This window comes from Nicotiana tomentosiformis, chromosome 8, assembly GCF_000390325.3.
Source record: "Nicotiana tomentosiformis chromosome 8, ASM39032v3, whole genome shotgun sequence".
NCBI classification, from domain to species: Eukaryota; Viridiplantae; Streptophyta; class Magnoliopsida; order Solanales; family Solanaceae; genus Nicotiana; species Nicotiana tomentosiformis.
In genome coordinates, this window is record NC_090819.1 from 141,310,477 (window position 1) to 141,336,301 (window position 25,825).

The 25,825-nt window shown below is 39.7% G+C and overlaps 1 protein-coding gene across 3 annotated transcripts; it reads right to left on the reverse strand.

Annotated features, from left to right (window-relative positions):
• Positions 1 to 1,937: 1,937 nt before the first annotated feature.
• LOC104084703 (uncharacterized) lies at positions 1,938 to 9,796 on the reverse strand. 3 transcript variants are annotated; one of them, XM_009588628.4, is made up of 5 exons: positions 8,610 to 9,796; positions 6,299 to 7,415; positions 3,311 to 4,709; positions 3,145 to 3,231; positions 1,938 to 2,681 (listed from the first exon to the last, which is right to left on the reverse strand). In XM_009588628.4, exons 1-5 carry the CDS (start codon positions 9,268 to 9,270, stop codon positions 2,055 to 2,057), a joined length of 3,891 nt encoding a protein of 1,296 aa, XP_009586923.1. In that variant the 5' UTR covers positions 9,271 to 9,796; the 3' UTR covers positions 1,938 to 2,054. The 3 variants fall into 3 exon arrangements, with proteins under 3 accessions (XP_009586923.1, XP_009586922.1, XP_009586921.1); XM_009588627.4 differs by having other exon boundaries at positions 3,145 to 3,228; positions 8,595 to 9,796; XM_009588626.3 differs by having other exon boundaries at positions 8,595 to 9,796.
• Between the last annotated feature and the right edge of the window lie 16,029 nt (positions 9,797 to 25,825).

Below are 25,825 nucleotides of genomic sequence, written 5' to 3' on the forward strand. Positions count from 1 at the left end.
GTCTATAATTTTGTCATGAGTTTTATCTGAAATTCCAGTCTAAACACGCTGAAGGTTTTTAGTTCATTTGCTAAAATTTCATACTAAACATGCTTAAGTATTTGTCTTGCAGTATGTAATTTTCTAATTATTTTTTTATAATGCATGCTGAAGTTATTTAGTTCATGCTAAAACATCATACCAAAACATGCTGAAGTTTACCCTGCACCCTATAGTTTTGTCAATAGTCTTTTAATAAAGAAGTGCAAAATCGTCTTTTTAAAACGTTTTTAACAAAAAAAATTGGTTCGAATGCTAACGGAAAAACAAAACAGATATAAGTTAAAAAGGGACGACCAAATAGGGCGCTCCATGCAATTTTTACCTTAAAATAGCCGACAGATGAATAATATATGTATAATCCATATATAATATATCTATAATCAGGCATAATTATCGTATAATCTTTGTATGCTGACTAGAAAAATTAAATAGTAAATTCAACCATCTATTTGTATAAAGATCCCTTTTCTTTAAAAAAAAAAAGTTGAACAAACTCAATCAGAGCGAAGGACAATCATGTTTGGTGTATTATAATCCTTTAAGATCGTAATCTTCTTTTTTTCCATTTTTAAGATCGTAAATCAAATAATAGAATTCCCAATGCGACCAAATAAGTTGAAATGACCATGAAAAAGGAGTACATTCTACAGAATAGGAGTGTCAAATGGGTCGTTGTACTGAGTTTAGGCAGGTCAAAATGGCTAAGTTAATAAGTGAGTTGATTGGAACAAAATGGTTAAACAATGAATCATAGACTAACCAACCCAAATCTTTATAAGTTTCAATTTCTAAATTTGTTTTCTTATAATTTATTTTTATTATCGAACAAAATTAATAAAACTTTTATTATCTTTATTGTAGTTATATATAACATATTAAATAAAAATATTAAAGAATAATTTTACAATATATCTCATAGGTCAGTCTGGGCTAAATTTAGCCCATTTTAGATGGGCTGAGTTGTGCATGTCAACTTAACGAAGTTGAGCGGGTCAAAATGAGCAAGTTGGATGGATCATATTTTTAAAGCTAATTTTGCCACCTCTACTACATAACTTGAGACGAATACATACATGAACACTTCTTAGAAACAATTAAAAGAACACAAGAAAATCAAGTTTACGAATTCTCTATCAGAGTAAGAAGAGATTCCCCACAGTAATCACAACGAAAGTACTTGCAAAAATCACGAACACTCAGATATCAAGGTATTTGTTTTATAAAGTACATTGTAGATAAACAGCACAAATGTGTCTTAACTATCTTCCCGGTCTCCAATATTATATATAAGCACTATTTACTTTCTAAATTGGTGGCCAGTTCACAAGCATTTTTTTCAAATGAGAACTTCAAAATAGCAATTACCAAATAGCATAAGGCAGCATCAATGACATACAATATAAACACTTCCACGGTTCTACTGGTATTTTAAAAAAGAATTAAACACTATTTTTTTTACCTAAGGAAAACAACATTTGAAAATATCAAGATATAAGGGTAGCAAAAAAAGGTAGAAAATAAAAAATGTAACTGGCGTCAAATGGTCCAAAGCAGTAAAGCAGAGATGCATGCAAATAAATATATTGGAAAAGGGAAGTAAACGGAAAGCAAGGAAGAAAAAACGAAAAAATAAAGGATGTAACAGGAAATCAGATAAAAAGACAAATAGTTGACGTCCATACCAGAAATCAGCCATGAGCATGGTGAGGTAGGCGTCTAATCCTTGCGAAACCTAAAAGCACTAGTGAGGAATTGTATACACCAACATCCCAAATAAAGTTGGAAACCCAAATAGACGAAAAGGTTAAAATCCCACAACGTATTTGTAGTAGTAGTAAGGGTTGACGTTGCTTTCTGGGAACAGAAACACAAGAAGAAGAAAAAAGGCAAGAGCATAAAATGAACCGAAATGTTTTATTGATTAGCTACGAGCAGCAAGCAGACAAAACATATGATGGAAACATATGATGGATTATAAGCGGCATTTCAAAAACTCAGGAAAATAAATTGTCTCAATGTGTACTTTCAGGAGAATGATGTATCCGACTTAAATTTACTGACCCAGACTCAATTGACTCTGGCATCACTGCCTCAAATACCTCAGAAGACACATCAGGGTGTCGCAAGGGACCACATTTAGCATCAACAGACTCCTCTTCCTCTTTGACATTAACTAGAATTGAAATGTCGGTCCTTATCAAATCTTTAGATACCTGAGGTGCAGGGGCATCAGATCTACCCACCTCTCCGAGAGACGAGGAGTTCTCTTCAATTTTAATTTCCTGCGACACACCCGGAACGGTATCCCCGTCCATGCCAACTCTTTCCACCACGGAAGGAGGGAGATCTGATTTCTCAGTTGTGTTCAGACTCATTGGCTCACACAGCTCGTTACAGGTGGTGGTTTGTGAAAGCACTACAACTTCCTCAGAACTAACAGGGAGAGTAACCCCCTTAGCACCATCTTCTGCTAGCGCATTATCTGCTGGAGCAGTCTCCTCAACTTTAACATAATCTGAACTTGAATTCTCTAATTTAGGTGCTGGATAGGACTCACCTAGCCGACCAGAAAACGAACATTTCACATCGTTTACGAGTTTAATTTCTTCTCTCCTCTTCTTGTAAAGGGAAATGGCTTTCTGCAATTGGGTCACATGGGATAAGGGAAAATTAGAAAGCAGAAATTTAAGTATATAAAGACAAAATTGATTCACTCTAAAACTGAGTAACCAGATTGGGTAACAAACCCATGAAAAATCCTTACCTCATCTCACAAATAAAAATTAAACAACTCCTATCCCCCATTATTTTCTTTTTTAAACAACTTATAGAGCACATCAGTGAGAAGGACCAAGTAGGATTGTTCCTCTCATTGCTTTTCTCCTAAAAGGTGAAACAGAATATGTGCATCCAATAACACTGCAAGTAACCCCAACAAACATAAAATGTATTTCATAGTCCTCATAAAGACACTAATCCAACAGGTGGTTCTGCATAAACGGCCTAGCAATAGCTGATAAAATCAATACAAAAGAACATAGTTGATCAAAATATATCACTTTCCAACTCGATATGCATATGCAGCTGGCACAAACCACACACCTGAAAAACAGAATCAGCCACGGTAGCAATGACTGAAGCACTTGAAAATTTGCCGGGCAGCACCGCATTATGTTCCACAGTACCCTGCTAGAGGAAGAATGAGCGTTACACTTTTGGGGATGAAAGTGATAAATTTGCAAAGAAACGATTCTGTTATCCAATTTACCTCCAAGAACAAAATTTTAGAGATATCTACATCAGATGTCATGTTCTGATCAACATCCATTAAGCTAGCACATTGATCAAACAACTCGGGCTCCGTAAGATCTGCTGATATATCAAGCTTTTCGAGGTAAACATTGCAAAGGCGAGCCTCTTCTTTCCTGGAAGGCTTCACCTCAATTGGCTGCTCTTTAGAATTAAGTTTCAAGCCTTCTGGAGTGCTCCTTCCAGGAACAATGCTGGACTGACTGATATCATTGCTTTCAGCGTCTTGATCTGTCTGCTTTTGCTCACTCTGGGCTTGCTGAGCCGACTGAGCAGCAAAAACATTATCTCCTGGGCCCTGAACTGAACAAACCTCCTTCTGTGAACCAGATGGCAGCTCCACACTGGTGCTTCTTATTGGCCCTTTCCATACATCACCACTAGTCTCCCAACTGCGACTATTGTTGGACAGCGTCCTACTCTGGTCCCAGTCTGGCCTCCCATAAAGGTGAGCTTCTTCACCAAAATTGTTAGCATCCCACCCATGCAATGGAGGCCCGCATGAATCATCCAGTGGAGTTCGCCAACCCCCCATCGGGCGCCCATGGCCAGAAAAGCGGTCTGCATCTGGTATATGGTAAGGAACCCCAGAGTGACTCAAGTCCATTGAAGGTCTGACACCAAACATTGGCGGTCCAGGAAACTGCTGCATCACAGGATGAAAACCAACAGGAGGTGGACCATGCTGAAAAGGCATGAAACCATTTGCCAGAGGTGACGGCCAATTTGGAACCCCTTTCCAAGCATTTCCTTGCATTCTTCCAATATTGGGATCATTAATTCTTCTGTGACGGTTGGCCGACTTCCCTCTACTATCATCCTCCAAAGTGCCAAACATTAATGGGCTGTCAACTCCAGATCTAAATGGGGGAGGGGGAGGTAAAGCAGACTTTGAACTGCCCGAGAAGTGACTCCCTCTGATAAAAGGTGAAGAAACAGAGACGTTATCTCCGTCCATTTGTGATAGTTCCTCACCTGCAAATGCATCGCCAGTAAAGTCACGGTTTCCTCTGCCGTCCTTTACTTCCCTGGAGCCACCACTTCTCTGTGTTGATTCCTCAACATCAAGACTCCGGCGAACCTCAGATCTACTCAAGTGTCTTCGCTCGTTGCTCGCTGAAGAAGGAGATCTATCCACCAACTGCAGGGGAGAACTACGAACATCTGCTTTAAGCCGCCGTTCAGCTGAGAACTCTCCATGAAAGATATCCTCCTTCTGAATCAACTTCTCCGTTGATCGAGATGAAATCCTCTCCATTGATCCCCCAGAACCAGCATAATCTCGAGAGGTTCCACCATGTCGAATCCTTTCTTCATAAGGATAATCCCTGTACTTAGACTCTTCTTGCTTTGACAGCCTGGTAGGCAAAGAAGGTCAGTACATATCATTGTCAGCTTTTGTTAACATAAAGCAGACAGACAGACTGTTGGTAACAGAATATTAATCATCATTAGCATCATCAATAAAGCAGAACACAAGGGCCAAATAAGACAAAACTAGATCTCTGGATTGGGATCAAGAAAGTTTTATCGAGCAAAATTCTTAAATGCTCTGGTGTAATGCACAAGATTACCAACGAAACAAGCACCTCTATAATGTTTGTGAAATATAGCTTAAATGACTTAGCATCCAAATGTTGCACTAAAACAGAGAGTAATTATGTTCATGAGAAAGGCATGAGCATATGTCACCTCTGATTAAGAACCTACACAGAAGATCAACAATTCCAAGATTATTTTTTTGGGGCAAGGAACAATTCCAAGAAAATTTATTACAAAGCAAAAGAACAGAAACCAAACAGAGTTCTTAGCCCTTTATACCATTCTGACCAACTAATAGATTACCCAAATATACAACGCTTAGAAGCCAAAAGTCAGTACAAAGACTACCACTACTAAAACCATATAGCAAACACAAGTAGTGGCCCCATCTTCCTTCCCCTATTTCACATGAATATACCTTCAAACAGTATAAAGAAAAAAGCTTCTGAAATGCACAGAAGGAAATGGTTGAGCAGAAAATTGAATAATTCCCTACAGGCATCCATTTTTCAGTCAACAACAGGCCTATCTCTGAACTACATCACAGGCCCATCAATCACAACCAGAGGAAGCAACTCTAAGTGATAGGAAAGCCAGCATACATACATAAATGTGAGTTATTCTACAAATCACAAAAGCCACTCTTGAAAGAACCCAAAAGGTCACTATTTCATAAACAAATCTAATTAACCTTGCAGAAATAGCACTTATCATAACCAGAAAACTTAGCTAGCTTTCCCAAAACTGAGCAGATCACGCATAGAGACATAGATTTATCTCTACTCATGGAATAAGCATGCAGCTGAACATTAAATTATAACAAGCCAAAATGGATTTTAGCATATAGCTCGCTCTGCACTGACTGCGACGTTGTATTCAGTTTCAGCATATTTTCAGAAAAATAAATTCCTACTTCTCATATTTGAAACTGGTGCAGTCTAAAGAGGTCAATCAAACATCCTCATCATTCCATCAACCCGCTACAAGTTTTCTTAATAATAAACCTCTCCTGCCCGGGAAAGAACAACGATACCATTCAAATTGTAGTAGCTTTTTTTATTTCAACAAAGGCGGTCTCTGAGAGAGCTAACACACCTCGACACCTGCTACAACACACGAGCAGGTGATGTATAAAATAGGCTCATATTGAGGGTTCTTGCCGCAATCCTAGACTTCAACTACTTAGCCAACCGTGTGGGACAATACAAATTGTAGTAGCTAACGCTAGGTTCAAGCCCTATAAAGTTACACCAAGGGGGAACAATTAAAAGGATAGCATGATTATTCAAGAAATCAAGATCATTCAAGTAATCAAACAGATGATTTCAGTTCTAGCTGATGAATCAGCTCTATATTGTTGACATATATGAAACAGCAGGAAGAAAGAAAACTGGTAACTACTTGCCTGTAATTATCCCTAGTATGAGGGCCGGCACCGGGTGAAGTCCTCCACCTGCTCTTTTTTGGAGTAAGTTCTACATCAGCATTCCTTGAGGTAGACCTTCCACGATCGGTGACAGACTCTACTCTAGAACTGATGGATCTCTTCTCTGTTTCGGAGCGCTGCTCTTTAGAACCCCGAGACCTAATATCCCCGAGGTCCTCTTTATCATGAGTTCTCCTTCTTCCAAGCTCATCTTTATACCTTGTACGGTCATCATAACCAGGGTTACCATCATGCAAACCTGATTTCCTTAAATGCAAATCAGAAGCATGACCCTCATCCCTAGAACGCTTCGCATCAGACCGGTCACCTGAATGGTCTCTTGGAGCACGTTCGTCCCCGTACTTGGCATCATTAATTCTCCTCTTTTTATCACTTTCATCTGCTTCATCACCATCTTTGCATCTTCCATGTCTTTCAAAATCTTCCCGGTACTTCTCATCCTTGCGTCTTTTATCTCTTTCACCATCTTCTTTATGTTTGATGTCCCTCTGCCTATCATCCCTTTCACCATCTTCTTTATATCTATCTTCATCGTGACGACCATCTTTTTCTGCATACTCTCGATACTTATCATCCCCATGCCTGATATCACTGTCACCATCTTCACGATATTTTCCATCCCTACGACGACTATCTCTTTCATCATCTTCTCTATACCTGTCATCTTTGCGTCTATTATCTCTGTCACCATCATCACGATATTTGTCATCCCGGCGTCTGCTATCTCTGTCGACATCTTCCAGGTACTTATCATCTCTACGTCTAATGTCTCTGTCACTATCTTCCCGATATTTATCATCACGTCGTTTCCTGTCCTTATCAACATCCTCACGATACCTATCATCCTTGTGCCTATCATCTTTATCACCGTCTTCCTTGTATTCTTTATGTTTTTCATGCCGGTGTTTTTCATCTCTAGTACGTTCGGATTTCGAAGATAACCGCCTGTCATCGCTCTCATTTATATCATCTTCATATTTATCTCGATCACCAGGGACTTCTCTCCTCTTCCGTGCCTTCTTTTCAGTTTCCTTGTCCAAGTCAAGGTTCTGTACCTCATTTTGGATAGACCACTCTGTAACGGTCAAAGAAAATTTTTGAGATAAAGAAGGTTAAACACCTAGCAATTTCTCCTTTAAGGAAAATCGGAAAAAAAAACTAACCAACATACTACAATTAAAGCAATTACGCAATAGAAATAATAACACCAAAAGTATTTTGATACCTTAAAATTTAATACTGGACAACCTATAACACCAATCTTTACATGTCTCCCACAGTACATAGGCATATAAGATCATACAACTTAATCCTCGTCTACCATGATATTCCTACAGCTTGACTTAGTATATCCAGGGCAAACTTGACCATTTAAAAGAAAAAAGAGTAATAATGCACCAAACGGATAATAATACTGCATCTAGCATGTGCGGAAAAGATGATCCTGACAACAAACAGCTAATGCAAATCAATTTCATTGACTTGCAATATTCAAGCTACAATGCCAAGCCAAAATCCACCATTCAGAGGGGAGAGTAAGACAATCCATCTTCACCTCTGTTTCCCATCAAGTTACAAAAAATACAATCTTCAATACACGGATGCATTGGGAAAATGCCACAAATGGGCACCCAAATATACATATTTCTTACATACGATAGACTAAATGAATGCAACAGGAACATAACTACAGCCGGGTTCCCTTGAAATTCTCCCCCCGTTCCCCGGAAACAAGATCACTTTTTTTAACAAGGACCCCCGTAAACAACATCACTCAACAAGAAAGCAAGGGAGGGAGCCTTTTTATTCCTTATTTCCATGAAGTGCTCCTAGTTTAGGATATGGAACTGTCTCCCACTATTGTCATCTGCCCACTTAACGCAGTGAAGAGTCATCTAAATTTCGAACAAATTTCACAAGGAATCCTACTATTCTTATACCAGACATAGAGAGGACTTCTGCCAAGAGAGCTTCAACTTGCGCATCTCTACAGCACATTCTCTACCAAACAATAACCAGATGCTTGAACAACAGAAGGTTACAGAATTCACTTTCCTAGAGTCATACCGGACCAGAATATTGTCCCCACTATTAGTCTCGGTTAGACGTGCAGAAATTGAACAAAAAATGCATTTTTTAATATTTAAATCCTTTAAGGTTTCCAATAGATTATATGGGAATATTCAGACTAACAACAACTCACCAAAAGCTTAGACACTCCAACAACAAATACTACTCAAATAAGTTACCTTACCAGCAGTTTCTCTACCTTTTTTGTTCTGCTTTTCCTCACAAACATCACCTAATTGAGACCCTTGCTTCTTCACATTGTCCACATCATCGCGTTTACTCTCATGACCTTTCTTTTCCCTATCTGACCCTCGCTCCTTTTCCTTCAAATCCTTGCCCTCTTTTCGAGCAGAATCCTTCTCAGATTTCCTCTTTGACTCCACTTTTCCACTACTCTTGCTCTCCTCTTTCTCCACCAATGAGACAATACTACCTTCTTTCTTACTATTTTTACTCTTGGAATCGCTTGAACTCTTCGTTTCCTTCCCTTTAGAACCCTTATCTGCATCACATTTCAAACTTTCTACCTTCATTTCACTATCCACAGCACCATTCCACCTATCTGCGCCACCACTAGTCGCCTCTGCAGCCTTCTCTTTGCGCCTCTTGGACGAAGTATACTCCTCCGAAACATCACCATTTCCACAGCCACTTAGATCTTTACCTTTCCGCTTCTCACCAGAAGCTACGTGGCTTGAATCCTTAGAAACCCTAACCAAATTCTCCTCTTTACTGCTCTTCTCCTTCTCTTTCTCCTTCATCTTCACATCCGAATCCGAATCCGAGTACGAGTAATCCTTACCCTCTTTCGGACTATGTTTGCTCTGCTTGTGCGATTTATGCTTTGAACTTCGAGGCATAACTGTAAATATACCAAAAACTAAACCTTTTTTATTCTCCGAAACCCCAACTCTCTTAACGTTTCCACCAGAACAACAACAACAATAACAACAACTCTCAATCAAATTCCATTACCATCACCAGCTCGCCGCCACTGTATAGCCAATTCGAATCTGGACAAGCACCGCCGGTTTCCGTCACCGGTAATAAAATGACAAACTTCCAGAAACCCTAAATCTCTTGCAGTTCAAAACTTAAACAGATTCCATTACAATCACGCGCTGCGCTATAGAACCAAATCAAATGCAAAACACGCCGCCGGTCTATTTCCCTGAAATCTGAGAAAGTCGTTCAAATCGGTCGATATCGCCGAAAGCAACAGAGATACATACAACAATAGTGTACAGTATACGTATAAATACAAGTCTAGATAGAGAGCGAGAGAGAGAGAGAGAGAAATTATTGAGAGGAGACTGAGAAGAGAAAATTGGGAAATTTTAAGAGAGAAGATCGGAGGCGATGGTTTGCTGCTGCTGGGCTGCTAAATTAAAATGTGATTCGTGTTGGGGTATCGCAGATAATAGGATGTGTTATGTCGAGAATACCCTCAATCAGAGTTTGTATTTACTATGGAGTTAGGGCTGACACGCACTCCCCTACTCGACCCATGAGTACTAATAAAGGGGTATTTTATGATAAAATTTCTTATCCTTTTTGTTTTTCGATACGATATTTAATATTTATACAGATTCCACTAATCCTATCGGATCCCTATCAAAGATGACTTTATTCACAGGCTCGAATGATTTTTGGTTAAGAGTGAGAAGTACTTATCGATACCTATCTTACTTTGATTTGATTATAGATCAAATTGAGGTCAAGTGCTAGGAAGGCTCAGCCTTTTATATTTGGGAGCAAGAGACATCAAATGCTATCTAAGCAAGACGCTCTAAAATTTCATTATGTAGGAAAGAATGACCTTATGACTTCTCAATTAGAATTTAACTTTGATAAATTAGAACACTCGCGAATTCTTCTCCTTTAAGTCTTCAACTATGGTCAACGCTTTGGCGACCAACACCATCGACATGATGAATAGGTTGTTGTGATGGCGCAAACATTTGATTCCTTAAAAATTGTTGATATATTACTTATAAGTTTAATTTCAACTACGTCTTATATTGCATAAAATAGCATATTATTTTATAAAATTTGTGCAAATATTAGCTATTAATTAAACCTTGGTATTAGTTATGCTAAAAAAGTTATTTCTTGTGTGCTAAGCCAAACTATAATACTTATATAAAATTTTATGCTGAGATTATATTTGTGTACAAGACCAACCAAACAATCCTGAAAACCTAATTAAGATGCAGTATTTAAATTATAATTCATGATAAGAATAACGCAATCTGAACAAACAAAATTAAACATGGTTGTAAAGCTTCAAACTTGGTTTGGCGCACTAAAGCGAGCTCTAAGTTTGAGCTCAAACTTTATTGGATGGAGTTTTAAGGAGTTTAAACTTATTCGTAAATTTAGTCGATATCAAATAAAGCTAAACTTCGTTATTTATTTCACACACTTTTCTATTCTTCCGGATATAAACAACACTATATACGGTCAAAACTGATTAGTCCGTCATACGGACTGGTCGGTATGATAATACTTCGATCGAAGGGCGGCTTCGTAATACCAGATCAAGGTCTGAAGTCAGGTCATCAAGCTTCGAGTTCCAGGACCGATCAAGACAAGCTCGATATTATTATCGAACTCAAATCGAACTACGAGGCAAAGCGAAATTAGCGAGCCTAAGATGTATAGACCGGCCGACACTGACTTCGAATCAGTACCAGACTCTGAGTCAGAATCAAGCTCGAGTCAATATAGAGGGCTCGAGTCAATATCGAGCTCGCAGATAAGAGTTGTTGCAACCGCACTAGGGAGAGAATCCTGGCAGGAATTAAGGAAAAATTAATCCCTCGCGGGTTCCACTATGTATTTTTTACTATATCTAAAGTAGAATCCCCCCACTATAAAAGGGAATGATTGTTGTTTCTGTAAGAGAACATTCACACATTGTAACAAAAGACTATTTCTTGTATTGAAAAATCAATTCTTTGAGCCCTCTTTCTTCATTTTATTTGGTTCATTCATTTTCCTCTTTTCAACTATTACATCTTTCGTTCTTATAGTCAAGGATCGGATATTCCTATTTTCTCTTTACGATTGTGTCAAATCATACCACATACCCTTAGAACTACGTATAAATTCAACTCTATCCGATTTAGAGGGTAAAGAGTTTGGCGCCCACCGTGGGGCTGAGGGTAACAGTGGATGTTTGATACAAACCTGCGACATACACTGTTTAACGCTTGTCTTTGAAGAGTATCTTTGACTTCAGATTAGCAATGGCAAACCCCCGATTAATGGCTTTACCTATCGACAACGAAGTCGGCCTTCAAGATGAAACCAACAACTTGACGCCCACGGCCGGAGGGTCGCTTGTCGACGTCGTTGAAGCTCGAGTCGAAGTACCACTAGGCGTTAATTCGCATATGGCCCTTGAGGCAAACCAACATTCTGAACTTGAACATAGCATTCGTGGTGGTACTCGATCCGCAGCTCGAGACACTCATAACATTGAGGAAAACGGCGTCAGCTTGCGAATGATTTTTGAAATGTTGCAAGCCCAACAAGTAACGATAGCTCAGTTGTAGAGCCAAACCCAGCTATCGAGCAGGCCGAATCCTAATCCACCTCGAGAAATTTCCCACAGAACGGAGCCAGCCATAGTAAGGTCAAACGAGCAAGAATCGGGAACAACTCCCGAAATTGCTAAAATACTCGAGGAGCTCACAAAGCGAGTCGAAGTCAAATATAAAAAAGTAGAAACGTATAACTCTAGGATCGATCAGATCCCGGGGGCTCCACCAATGATAAAAGGATTGGATTCCAAAAAATTCGTGCAAAAGCTTTTTCCCTCGAGTGCATCCCCAAAACCAATCCCCAAAAAATTCCGTATACCTGAAATTCCCAAAATAACGGAACGACCGACCCCAACGAACACGCCACCTCTTACATGTGTGCCATCAAAGGTAACGATTTAGAAGACGATGAAATCGAATATGTGTTGTTAAAAAAATTCGGGGAGACCCTCTCAAAGGGAGCAATGATTTGGTATCACAACTTACCACCGAATTCCATCGACTCATTTGCCATGTTAGTAGATTCTTTTGTAAAGGCACACGCCGGTGCCATAAAATTCGCTACAAGAAAATCAGACCTTTTCAAAGTAAAACAAAGGGATAATGAAATGTGCGGGAGTTCGTGTCCCGATTTCAAATGGAACGCATGGAATTGCCACTGGTCACGGACGATTGGGCCGTTCAAGCTTTCACCCAAGGTTTGAACGAGCGAAGTTCAATAGCATCACGTCGGTTGAAACAAAATTTGATCGAATATCCAAGAATAACTTGGGCAGATGTACACAATCGATACCAATAAAATAATCAGGGTCTAAGACGACCAATTAGGAGCTCATCCCGGATTAGCACATCCAAACAGGTCGGTTATATTGACTATTAAAAACCAAAGGGACATCGACAGAGAGCCAAGCTCGAACAGAGACCGATATCAACCATACATCTCAAATCGAAGGAACAATGGTTCAAGACGCAATTCCACTTGGAGCAATCGAAGAAATGAGCGAGGGAAGAACTCCCGGGGGCTTATGAATAATAGTGGTTTTGACAAATATGTCGATCCTATAGAGGCACCATGGTTATCAGAATATAACTTTAACGTCGATGCATCAGGCATTGTATCGGCAATAGGAAGAATCAAGGATACCAAGTGGCCCAGACCCATGCAAACCGATCCTTCCCAAAGAAACCCAAATTCTATGTGTAAATATCATGGTACGCATGGCCACAGGACCGAGGATTACAGACAATTAAGGGAGGAGGTAGCCCGCCTATTCAATGAGGGCCACATTCGAGAGTTCCTCAGCGATCGAGCCAAGAATCACTTTAAGGAAAGGGACGCCAACAGAAAAACCTCAACATATCATTCATATGATCATCGGTGGGGTCGACACTCCACAAGGGGCCCGTATTCAAACTCAATAAGGTACGAACCACTGGGGTAAAACAAACCCGAGATTATGTGCTCAAAGGCACTCTATCATTCGATAACGAAGAAGCATAAGGCATTTCTCAGCCCCACAATGACGCTCTGGTAATCTCTATCCTATTAAATAAAGTTCAAGTTAAGCGTGTTTTAGTGGATCCAGGTAGCTCTGCGAACATCATCTGATCGAGGGTCGTGGAACAGCTCGGACTGCAAAATCAGGTCGTGCCCGCAGCTCAGGCCTTAAACGGTTTCAATATGGCCAGTGAAACAACTAAAGGGGAAATTATTCTAGCGGTGAACGTGGTTGGGACCATCCGAAATACCAAGATCCATGTCATCGAGGGCGACATGAGGTACAATGCCCTACTTGGAAGGCCTTGGATCCACAACACGAGGGCGGTACCTTTGACTCTCCACCAACTAATGAAATTCCCGACCTCGGACGACGTAAAAATGGTATACGGGGAGCAGCATGATGCGAAGGAAATGTTTGCAGCCGATGCGATAACACTGATATCAACACTCTCAACCTCGGAAAGATCGAGCATTAAAGATAAACGAGAAGTCAAATAGCAATCACAGCCGCCAGTCTCGACCGAATCGGGGAAGTAGGAAATGGAAGAAGATGAGGAGGATCCCTCGAACTTTTATCACCCTTGAAGATTCTGAAGCCACCAAATCAGCGATCGAAAAATTGGAACATGTTATATTGATCAAGCATCTACCCGATAAAAAGGTATACCTGGGGACCGGATTGACCCCCGAACTCAGGAAAAAACTCATTCAATTTCTTATTAATAACATAGATTATTTTGCTTGGTCCCATTTAGACATGGTAGGAATCCCGCCATCGATAACAGCGCACCGGTTGAGCTTGGACCCTAGGTTCAAACCGTTGAAGCAAAAAAAAAGACCTGAGTCCGAGATAAAGCACACATTTGTAAAGGACGGGTATAATGAAATTCAAATGAACCCGGAGGACCGAGAAAAGACATTATTTATCACCAAATATGGAATATATTGATATAATGTAATGCCCTTCGGGCTAAAAAAATGCAGGAGCTACTTACCAACGCCTAGTGAATAAAATATTCGAAGAACAAATAGGTAAGTCAATAGAACTTTATATTGATGACATGCTAGTTAAGTCCATGCGCGCAGAGGACCATTTGACTCATTTGCAGGAAACGTTCGAGATTTTAAGGAAATACAACATGAAGCTCAACCCCGAGAAATGTGCTTTCGGGGTTGGTTCGGGAGTTCCTTGGCTTCATGGTATCAAATCGGGGAACAGAGATCAACCCCGATAAAATCAAGGCCATCGAAGATATCACCATTGTGGATAGTGTAAAAGCAGTGCAGAAGCTAATCAGACGGATAACTGCCTTAGGCCGGTTCATTTCGAGGTCATCGGATCGAAGCCACAGATTCTTCTCTCTACTAAAAAAGAAGAACGATTTCGCCTGGACTCCAGAATTCCAACAAACATTAGAACGATTGAAGCTATACCTGTCGAGTCCACCATTGCTTCACACTCCAAAGGCAGACGAGAAACTTTACTTATACTTGGCGGTATCGAAAATCGCGGTAAGTGGCGTCCTAGTTCGAGAAGAGCAAGGTACGCAATTTTCTGTTTATTATGTAAGTCAGATCTTAGGAGAGGCAGAAACTAGGTATCCTCACTTAGAGAATTTGGCACTTGCACTGATAAGCCCCTCTAGGAAGCTAAGACCATACTTTCAATGTCACCCCATATGCGTTTTAACTACTTACCCACTTCGTAATATTTTGCACAAGCCCGAACTATCAGGCCGATTGGCCAAATGGTTCGTCGAACTCAGTGGGTACGATATCGAATATCAACCCCATACGACAATCAAATATCAATTTTTAGCGGACTTCGTGGCTGATTTCACACCAACCCTCGTACCCGAAGTTGAAAAAGAACTCTTCTCAAAATCGGGTACAACATCGGGGGTTGGACCCTCTTCACATATGATGCTTCGAATGTGAAGGGGTCCGGACTTGGCATCGTGTTGAAACCCCCTACAGGTGGCATTATTAGGCAATATATCAAAACTTATAGATTGACTAACAATGAGGCCGAGTACAAGGCCGTGATTGCAGGTCTCGAGCTAGCTAAAAGCTTGGGAGTAGAAGTCATTGAAGCCAGATGTGACTCTTTGCTTGTGGTAAATGAAGTAAACAAAACCTTCGAAGTTCGAGAAGATATAATGCAAAGGTAATTGGATAACTTACATGTAATTTTGCACCGTTTTAAGGAATGGACTTTACAACATGTGCCTCGAGAATAAAACAGTGAGGCTGATGCACTCACAAATTTAGGGTCATCGGTCGAGGAAGACGAGTTCGACTCGGGGACTGTCATCAAACTCTCGAGATCCATGATCGAGGAAGGTCATACCAAGATAAATTCTACAAGCTTAACCTAGGATTGGAGGAATAAGTATATTGAATACTTGAAGAACGGAAAACTCCCATCGAACCCTAAAGAATCAAGGGCCCTATGAACCAAACAACTCAATTCACGTTGGTTGAAGATGGAACACTATACAGAAGGATGTTCGATGGACCATTGGCAGTATGTCTAGGACCAGGAGACACCGATTATGTCTTACGAGAAGTTCATGAAGGTACTCGTGGAAACCACTCCGGCGTCGAATCACTGATTCACAAAATCATCAGGGCAGGATACTACTGGAATAGTATGGAAAAAGACACTAAGGAGTTTGTTTGAAAATATGATAAATGCCAAAGGTTTGCACCGATGATCCATCGACCCGGGGAGCAACTTCATTCAGTACTATCCCCGTGGCCATTTATGAAATGGGGGGTGGATATCGTCGTCCCTCTACCATCGGCCCCAGGTAAAGCTAAGTTCATTTTATTTATGACTGGCTATTTCTCTAAATGAGTTAAAGCACAGGCATTCGAGAAAGTGAGAAAAAAAAAGGTTATAGACTTCATCTGGGATCACATCGTGTGTCGGTTTGGGATACCCGCAGAAATAGCATGCGACAATGGTAAGCAATTTATCGGCAGTAAAATAACAAATCTCGAAGACCATAAAATAAAAAGGATATTGTCAACACTATACCATCCTAGTGGGAACGGACAGGACGAATCGACAAACAAGACTATCATCCAAATTTTGAAGAAAAGGTTGAACGAAGCTAAAGGGAAATGGAGAGAAATTTTGCCCGAGGTCCTTTGGGCATATCGAACAACATCGAAGTCCAGTACGGGGGCAACTCCGTTTTCCTTAGTGTATGGCTCTGAGGCCTTAATCCAGTTGGAGAATCCAACCCAAGGTTTCGACATACATCGGAAGAATCAAACCACAAGGATGCTTTAGGTTAACAGATCAAATTTAGACTTAAAACCACTGCTAGAAATTTTGCTTATGGTATTTTCGCACCTGCGGAGGTCTGATCGTAGGTGCGAAGCCGCATGTGCTTAGAAGCGACCAGGCGTGAAGAGGGGCAGTGGTCGTAGGTGCAAAGAAATTTCCGCATTTGCGAGGTCGCAGGTGCGAAAGGGAACGCATAGAAGTGAAGGGAGCATTTTGGGAAATCACAGATGCGGACATTTCGTCGGACCTGCGAACCCGCAGGTGCGACATGCCCTAAAAAGAATAAAATTGGAGGAGTTTCGAGCTTTTGCCATTTTTGGAAATTTCAAGCTCGAGTTGGGCGATTCTTGCGCGAGAAATCACGGGAAATCTTGAGGTAAGTCACTTCTCATCATTTCTACTCCATAATTTTGAATTATCCTCGAATAATTCGACTAGATTACATGTTTTTGAGGTGTAAAACTAGGGATTTGAAAATACAATTTGAGAGTTTGGTGGTCGAGTTGAGGTTGAATTTTGGTAAAATTAGTATGGTTAGACTCGTGGTTGAATGAAATTTCGGATTTTGTAACTTTTGTCGGATTCCGAGATGTGGGCCCACGTGCTATTTTTGAGCTAAATTTCGGATTTTGTTGGGAAATTAGTATTTTTTATGAGATTAATTCCAATAAATTTTATTGACTGAATTAAATTAATTGTGGCTAGATTCGAGGCGTTTGGAGGTCAAATCACGAGACAAAGGCATATCGGAGTAAAGAATTACACGGTTTGAGGTAAGTAACACTTCTAAACTTTATTCTGAGGGTATGAATCCCCGAAATTTGGTATGATATAAATTGTTTGAAGGTGACACACACGATAAGTGACGCATATGTAGACGTGTACCACAGAAATTGTGTCTTGAATAAATCATGTGCAATTGTAAAATTAATGAATCATGTTATAATCTGAACGCGTTCCACGTGGGAGAGAAATTGAGCCGGGGCTCTTATTAAATATTGTGTTTAGTCTATGTGCCAATATTTTGGGACCCATAGGGTCGTGTTACTGTTGAATTAATTGTTTTAAAATTATACATTTCACACTCAGTCATATTTGTTCATTGTGAGGATATTTATGGGATCGAGTTGCGCGCCGCAGCAGGTCATATTGGCTTTATATATGTTATCATTAAATGAATCGGGGCTGCCCACCTGCAGCAGGCCAAAATGGCTTTATACATTATTATTATTATTGGATCGGGGTTGCTCGCCTGCAGCAAGCGTTATAGGCTTTACTATTTTGTGGATCGGGGCTACCCGCCTGTAGCAAGCCTTATAGGCTTTATTATTATACGGATCGGGACTGCCCGCCTGCAGTAGGCCATAAAGGCTTTATATCACGCTTGGGCTGAAGAAGCCCCTCCGGAGTCTGTACATACCCCAGTGAGCGTAGATGATTATATATATTCGGGTTGGATTTCCCACGGTATGGACTTGCCTTACTTATTTATATTGTAATGAATTTAGGGCTGGGCATATATCGGGTAAAATCGATAACCCGAACCGTTAATTATTTATTGGGTTATCGGTATTGGGTTAACGGTTTAGAATTTTTTTCACTATTGGGTTATCGGTTCGGGCCTCGGTTTGACAATTCTGTTATTGGGTTAACCGATAACCCAATAAGGATTAATGAAATTACTATTTTACCCTTAAGTATATACATATGCAGATATGCTAGGGCTTCATTCTTTCCTATTCTTTCTCAGCCTCAGCCGCATTCTTCAGAGTTCAGACTCTTCACTCTTCAATTGCTTCACAATTCACATTTCTCAACCGCATTCTTCAGCTTCATCTTCATTTTTCGTGTAAGTTTTTAGTTGCTTCATCTTCATTGTCTATATGGAACTTCATTGTCTAGGAAATCGTAGAATCAACTTTAAGAATGAAAAACTTCTGAGAATATTAATTATAAAATCACAGAGAAAGTAGGTGTAGGATAAAACCAATATGTATTTTGTTCAGTTGCCTTATGTCTAGATTCTTTTAATTCATTTTTAAGATTTTGTCATGAAAATAGAAACTTACTGGTAGTGCATTCACTGATCAAAATAAATTACTGGTACTGTAGTGTGCAGTCAGTAGTAACATATTTGATTAGAAACCCTAAACGTGTGGGCCGAGTCCTAGTCAAACCCGGAACGAATTAAGTCTTCAAAACTCAAATTGGGCTTGGCCTCAGGCCTGGCGTCGCCAGCCTAACGCCTGGAATTTGGCTGGCCTCGCAAGGTCTCTCCTTTTCACTGTTCTCGAGCACACTTTCAGCGTTTAAGTATCTCTTTTTCTCTACTTTCATCTCCAATTCACCTACACATAAAATAGACTCCATTATACATAAATAAAGTGTAATCATTAAAGCATGTAAAATGCAAGGCACATAATGTACGAAACTATGGAATTATAGCCACACATCAGATTGCATTGGAATAACCATGCATTACATTGCTCTTTTCTTTTTAACTTGAATTTGAGCTATTAGTACTATGTTTGGACTTGTTAATCTTAAGGTGAAATTGCTACTACTTTGTATTGTTATTAATGTGTTTGAACTATTAGTTGTGTTTGATTCTATCGATGTCATCCCTACTCTTTCAAACAATTGGACAACTGTTTGTAGTGTTGAACTATTAGTTGCAAATTTTATGGCTTAGCAGCAACATTATGTTGATGTTTGTAGTGTTGGAAACTAGAAAGTTGTAGCAGTAACATTAGGTTGAATATTAGTTGCAGATTATTTGTTCAATGTAGTGTTTGATTATGTTTGTTGCAGATTCTTTGTTCAATGCAGTTTTGATTACGTTGAATATTAGTTGTCGATATAAAACTATTTTAGCACAATTGGTAAGACATGTGATACAACAACTGTATTGCAGAGGTCAGATTAAGTCAAAGCTAGCAGGAAGATTAGTACAATTAGTTGTGTCCACTGTCCAGAACTGATATAAAACTGTTTTATAAAACTGTTTTTGTTGTGGCCAAAAACGAGTTTTAAAACTATTTTACTCTTCTCTTTTTTGCTTAACTCTAGATTGAGTTATCTTATTGGGTAAACTGATAACCGAACCGATAATGATCGATAACCGATAACCGATAACTAATATCTTATCGGTTTGGTTATCGGTTTATCATATTTGTAAACCGATAACCGATATGCTAAACCAATAATATTCATAATCGAACTGAACTGACTGATGCCCACCTCTAAATGAATTTACCTGGACATAGATCTTGTCCGTATCATTTACATTTGGGGATAAATTACCTCAGGGATGGATTGGCTATAAACAATACCGAGTGACCGAATAATTTATGACCAGTATTTACATGAGGTCTTTCTACTGAGATGTCATATTGCTCATATCATGCAGTATTGATCTATTTCACTTGTATTGAGTTTAATTGTTGAACTTGAAAGCATGCCTACATTTTTGTACCATTATTTATATTAGATTGTACTTGCGGAGCTCGTCACTACTTTCAGCCCATAGGTTAGTCTTGTTACTTATTGAGTTAGTTATACTCATACTACACTTTGTACCTCGTGTGCAAATCCATGTGCTCCCCGATACGGCAGCTACTAGATTTCGAAGTTAATTCTGTTGGGGACTATCAAGGTAGTTGCTTGACGTTCGCAGACTCGATTCCTTTCCTGTTTAATTATTGCACAGTTTTATATTTTCATATAGTGATTTTAATCCGTCAGACTTTGTATTCATATTAGATGCTCATGTACTCAGTGACACCGGGTTTTGTGAGTGTTATATTTGAAATTGTGAGTTTCTTCCGCTGAATTTAATTATTTTATTTTCAAACTTAAAAGATATGGTGGTTTATTGAGATTGTTGGCTTGCCTAGTATTGAGATAGGCGCCATCACGACATGTGAGATTTTGGGTCGTGACACATATAAATAGAACAATATCATTTTTATGTTTGCAAATTAAAATTTACATTTGTTAAACTTGTTAAGATTTGCAAAATTTGAAGGAAAACTATACCATATAATTTCTCCTAAAAATAATATCATGTAAAATATATATTAAAATATTAATGTATAATATATATATATATATATATATATATTTAACTAGTGAATGTAATTATTTTTAGCCGAACGTCCAAATATATAGGAGCAGGTCAGGGTCGTTGGGTATCTTAAAAGATACAGGTGGATTTATTTAATACATATAATATACGTGGCGGATTAAGAAAACGGCAAAGGGCCAAATATGCCCCTCTAATTTCGAAAATGGTCTAAGATTACCCTTCGTTATACTATTGAGTTATATATACCCATGTAGTCATACTTTGGGTTCAAATATACCCCTCATTTAAACGGAGGGACACATGTCATCGTCCTGTTGGTCAATTTTAAATATCTCATAATTAATTAAAAAGATCCATTACCCATACCCAAAAAATAGTTATTATTATTTTGTAAAAACTAGAAAAAACTAATTTTCTTTTTACTAAAAACTGGAAAAAAGAGATATATTTTTATCTAAAAAATGAAAAAAAATAAAATACTTGTTTTTTCAGTTTTTACAAAAACATTGCTTTAGAAAAATCTTTTTAGTTTTTTTTTTCAGGTTTTACAAAAATATTGTTTTAGAAAATATTTTTCAGCTTTTTTTAAAGCAAGTTTTTTGTAAAAACTGGAAAAAATATATATATTCGTTTTTTCAGTTTTTAGTAAAAACAATTTCAGCTTTTTTTAGTTTTTACAAAAAAATTGCTTTAGAAAATTGCTTTTCAGTTTTTTTTTTCCAGTTTTTACAAAAATATTGTTTTAGAAAATATTTTTCAGTTTTTTTAAAGTAATATTTTTGTAAAAATTGGAAAAAATATATTTTTGTTTTTTCAGTTTTTAGTAAAAAAGAAAATTAGTTTTTTCCAGTTTTTACAAAAAAAAAAATATTTTTCGGGTATGGGTAATGAGTCTTTATAATTATTTAGAAGATATTTAGAATTGGCCAACATGACGATGACATGTGTCCTTCCGTTTAAATGAGGGATATATTTGAACCCAAAGTATAACTGTAGGGGTATAGATAATCCAATAATATAACGAGGGATATTCTTAAACCATTTTTGAAAGTAAAAGGGTATATTTGGCCCTTTACCGTTAAAAAAATATCACATGGCGAAGTTAAAGTGAAAAAATTGATTAGGTTTGTTATGTTAGATATATGGGTGAGTTTGAGCCCCAAAACAAACGTTAGGGGCATTTGCGGACCAAAAAGTCAACGAAGAGTATTTTTTAGCCATTTTCAATATGTTAGGAGTATTGTTGGCCCTTATGTTAGATATAGGGATACGTTTGTGCCAAAAAATAAATGTTAGGAGCATTTGCGGACCAAAAGATTAACGAAATATATTTTTGAGTCATTTTCAATACGTTAGGGGTATTGTTGGCCCAATATAAAGAAACTCCCGTATATTACTGAAGAAGCAGGGAAGAAGGCTAAAATGAAATATTAACCGAGAGAGCCAAGAAACAAACAAGATGGGGAACAGTGATAAAAGAAAGTGCGCGTGAGTAACACGTATTTTCTAATCAAAGCAACAACAACAACAACAATAATAACCCAGTAAAATTCCACTAACGGGGTCTGGAGAGGGTAGTGTGTACGCAGACCTTACCCCTACCCCGAAGGAGTAGAGAGGCTGTTTCCGAGAGACCCTCGGCTAAAAAAAAATGACAAAAGGGCAAAAAGGGAGACAATATTAGTATCACAACAACAATCATAGGATAAATAGGAACACCATGAAATCCAGAAGAAAGATGCAAAGTAAAGGGAGACAATATTAGTAAATATTAGTATCACCACAACAGTCATAAGAAATATAGGAACACCATGAAATCTAGAAGAAAAATATAAACCAAAAGCGATAGCTAGTAAATAGGACCTGCACTGAAAAACCCTACTAGTTAGTCCCACAACATTCCCACTAGTTATTTTAGACAAAAACCCTACATGGCTAGTCCCACCATGTTACGAAGTAAGGCACGACTCAACTACCTTCTAACATACAACCCTAATACTCGACCTCCACATTTTCCTATCAAGTGTCATGTCCTCGGAAATATGGAGCCTCGCCATATCCTGCCTAATCACCTCTCCCCAATACTTCTTAGGCCGCCATCTACCTCTTCTTGTGCCCTCCATAACCAGCTGCTCACACCTCCGTACCAGAGCATCTGTGATTCTCCTCTGAACATGTCTGAACCATCTAAGCCTCGCTTCCTGCATCTTGTCATCAATGGGAGTCACATGCACCTTCTCCCGAATATCATCATTCCTAATCTTATCTATCCTAGTGTGCCCGCACATCTGCCGCAACATCCTCATTTCTGCTACTTTCATCTTTTAGATATGTGAGTTCTTAACGGGCCAACACTCATCCCCATACATCATGGCCGGTCTAACCACCGCTTTATAAAACTTACCTTTGAGTATCGGTGGCACTCTCTTGTCACACAGGACTCCGGATGCTAACCTCTACTTCATCTATCCTACCCCAATACGGTGTGTGACATCCTCGTCGATCTCCCCTCCCCCTAATAACCGAACCAAGGTACTTGAAGCTGCCTCTACTCAGGATGACCTGCGAATCAAGCCTCGCATCCACGCCCACTTCCCCTGGCTCAACGCTGAACTTACACTCCAGGTATTCCGTCTTCGTCCTGCTCAGCTTGAAACCCTTAGACTCAAGAGCCTGTCTCCAAACCTCCAGCCTCTCGTTAACACTGGATCGCGACTCATCAATCAAAACTATGTCATCGGCGAATAACATGCACCATGGCACATCCCCTTGAATATAGTGTGTTAACGCGCCCATCACTAGGGCGAATAAGACGGACTGAGCGCAGAACCTTGGTGTAACCCCATTACAATCGAAAAATGCTTAGAGTCGCCTCCTACTGTCCTAACCCGAGTCTTAGCCCCATCATACATGTCCTTAATTGCCCATAATGTAGGGAACCGACACACCTTTTGCCTCCAGGCATCTCTAGAGAATTACTCTAGGAACCTTGTCATACGCTTTCTCTAGGTCAATAAACACCATGTGCAGATCCTTCTTCTCTCTCTATATAGTTCCACCAACCTTCTAACAAGGTGTATATCTTCTATAGTCGAACGACCCGGCATGAACCCGAACTGGTTGTCGGATACAAACAATGTCATCTGCACCCTCGCTTCAACCACTCTCTCCCACACTTTCATGGTATGACTCAGTAATTTGATACCCCTATAATTGTTACAACTCTAGATATCACCTTTGTTCTTATACAATGGAACCACTGTACTCCACCTCCACTCATCCGACATCCTTTTCCCCTTAAAAATAATATTAAACAACCTAGTCAACCACTCCAAACTTGCTCTCCCCACACACTTCCAAAATTTCATCGGAATCTCATCTGGCCCGGTCGCTCTGCCCCTATTCATCTTATGCATAGCTCTCACGACCTCCTCAACCACGATACTCCTGTAGTACCCAAAGTCACGGTGACTCTCGGAATGCTCCAATTCGCCTAGCACAATATCCCGATCCCCTTCTTCATTCAGAAGTTTATAAAAGTAAGTCTATCATCTCCTCTTAATCTGGGCATCTTCCATCAATACTCTACCATCTTCGTCCTTGATGCATCTTACTTGGTCCAAATCCCGAGCCTTCCTTTCTCTCAACTTGTCCAGCCGGAATAACTTCTTCTCCCTACCTTTTCCCCCCAATTCCTCATACATACGACCATAAGCCGCAGTCTTAGCATCTGTGACCGCCAGCTTAGCCTCCTTCCTAGCTGCCTTATACATATCCATGCACACTCGCCTCTCCTCCTCACCTATGCTCCCCACTAACTTCAGGTACGCCGCCTTCTTTGCTTCCACTTTACCTTGGACCACTTTATTCCACCACCAGTCTCTTTTGTGCCCACCAGATACGCCCGTCGAGACCCCTAATACCTCTCTCGCAGCATTCCTAATACAGTCTACTGTCGTTGACCACATATTGCTCGCGTCACCACTGCTCCTCCAAGCTCCCATAACCGACAACCGCCCCTCCAACGCTTGGGATTTATCCTTAGTTAAGGCTCCCCACCTGATTCTCGGTCGTCCTCGAGTAGACCTTTTCCTCCTCTTTAACATAATACCAACGTCCATCACCAAGAACCTATGCTGCATCGCGAGTATCTCACCCGGAATCACCTTGTAATCCTTGCACAACCCTCTGTCACACCTCCTGAGGAGGATATAGTCAATTTGGGTCTTCGCCACCGCATTTTGAAAAGTAACCAAATACCTCTTCCTCTTCTGAAAGCTAGATTTCGCAATCACCAACCCCAAAAGCCTTAGCGAAGTCCAACAACGGTGTACCTCCTCCGTTCCTCTCCCCAAAACCAAAGCCTCCATGCACCTCGCCATAACCACATGCGGTCGACCCAATATGCCCATTGAAATCCTCTCCTATGAATAGCTTCTCAGCAGGCGGAACCTGACTCACAATCTCATCTAACCCTTCCCAGAAGCGCCGTTTAACCTCTTCATCTAGGTCCACATGCGGCGCATAGGCGCTAATGATGTTTATGGTGCACTCTCCAACCACCAACTTAATAGTCATCAATCTATCATTCACTCGTCTAACCTCAACCACAGACTCTCTAAATTCCCTATCCACCAAGATACTCACTCCATTCTTACCTTTCTGGACTCCTGAGTACCAAAATTTATACCCATCCACGTCCCTCGCCCTCGACCCTACCCACCTTGTCTCCTGGACACACGCTATATTAACCCTCCTCTTCTGGAGGATCTTCACCAACTCATTATTATAGCTCAAATTACCAAATTACGAAAATAAGTAGTATAAGGGGTGGCTCAAGACGAAAATACGCAACCGGGCCACCGAAATTACGAAAATGCCCTTCATTATTATAGCTCAAAAACTCACTCATTATATGCTACTAGTGCTGTAATTGTATTGTAGTTGCTGGTGATATTGTGTGTTATAAGGGGTGGCTCAA

Excerpts from the sequence above, each read along its gene's own strand:
- LOC104084703 (XM_009588626.3), bottom strand. The coding sequence starts at position 9,270 with ATGCCTCGAAGTTCAAAGCATAAATCGCACAAGCAGAGCAAACATAGT. Across the intron at positions 7,416-8,594 it reads AAAAGGTAGAGAAACTGCTG|AGTGGTCTATCCAAAATGAG; the intron begins GTAAGGTAACTT and ends TGACCGTTACAG. Across the intron at positions 2,682-3,144 it reads TGGCTGATTCTGTTTTTCAG|AAAGCCATTTCCCTTTACAA; the intron begins GTGTGTGGTTTG and ends ACCCAATTGCAG.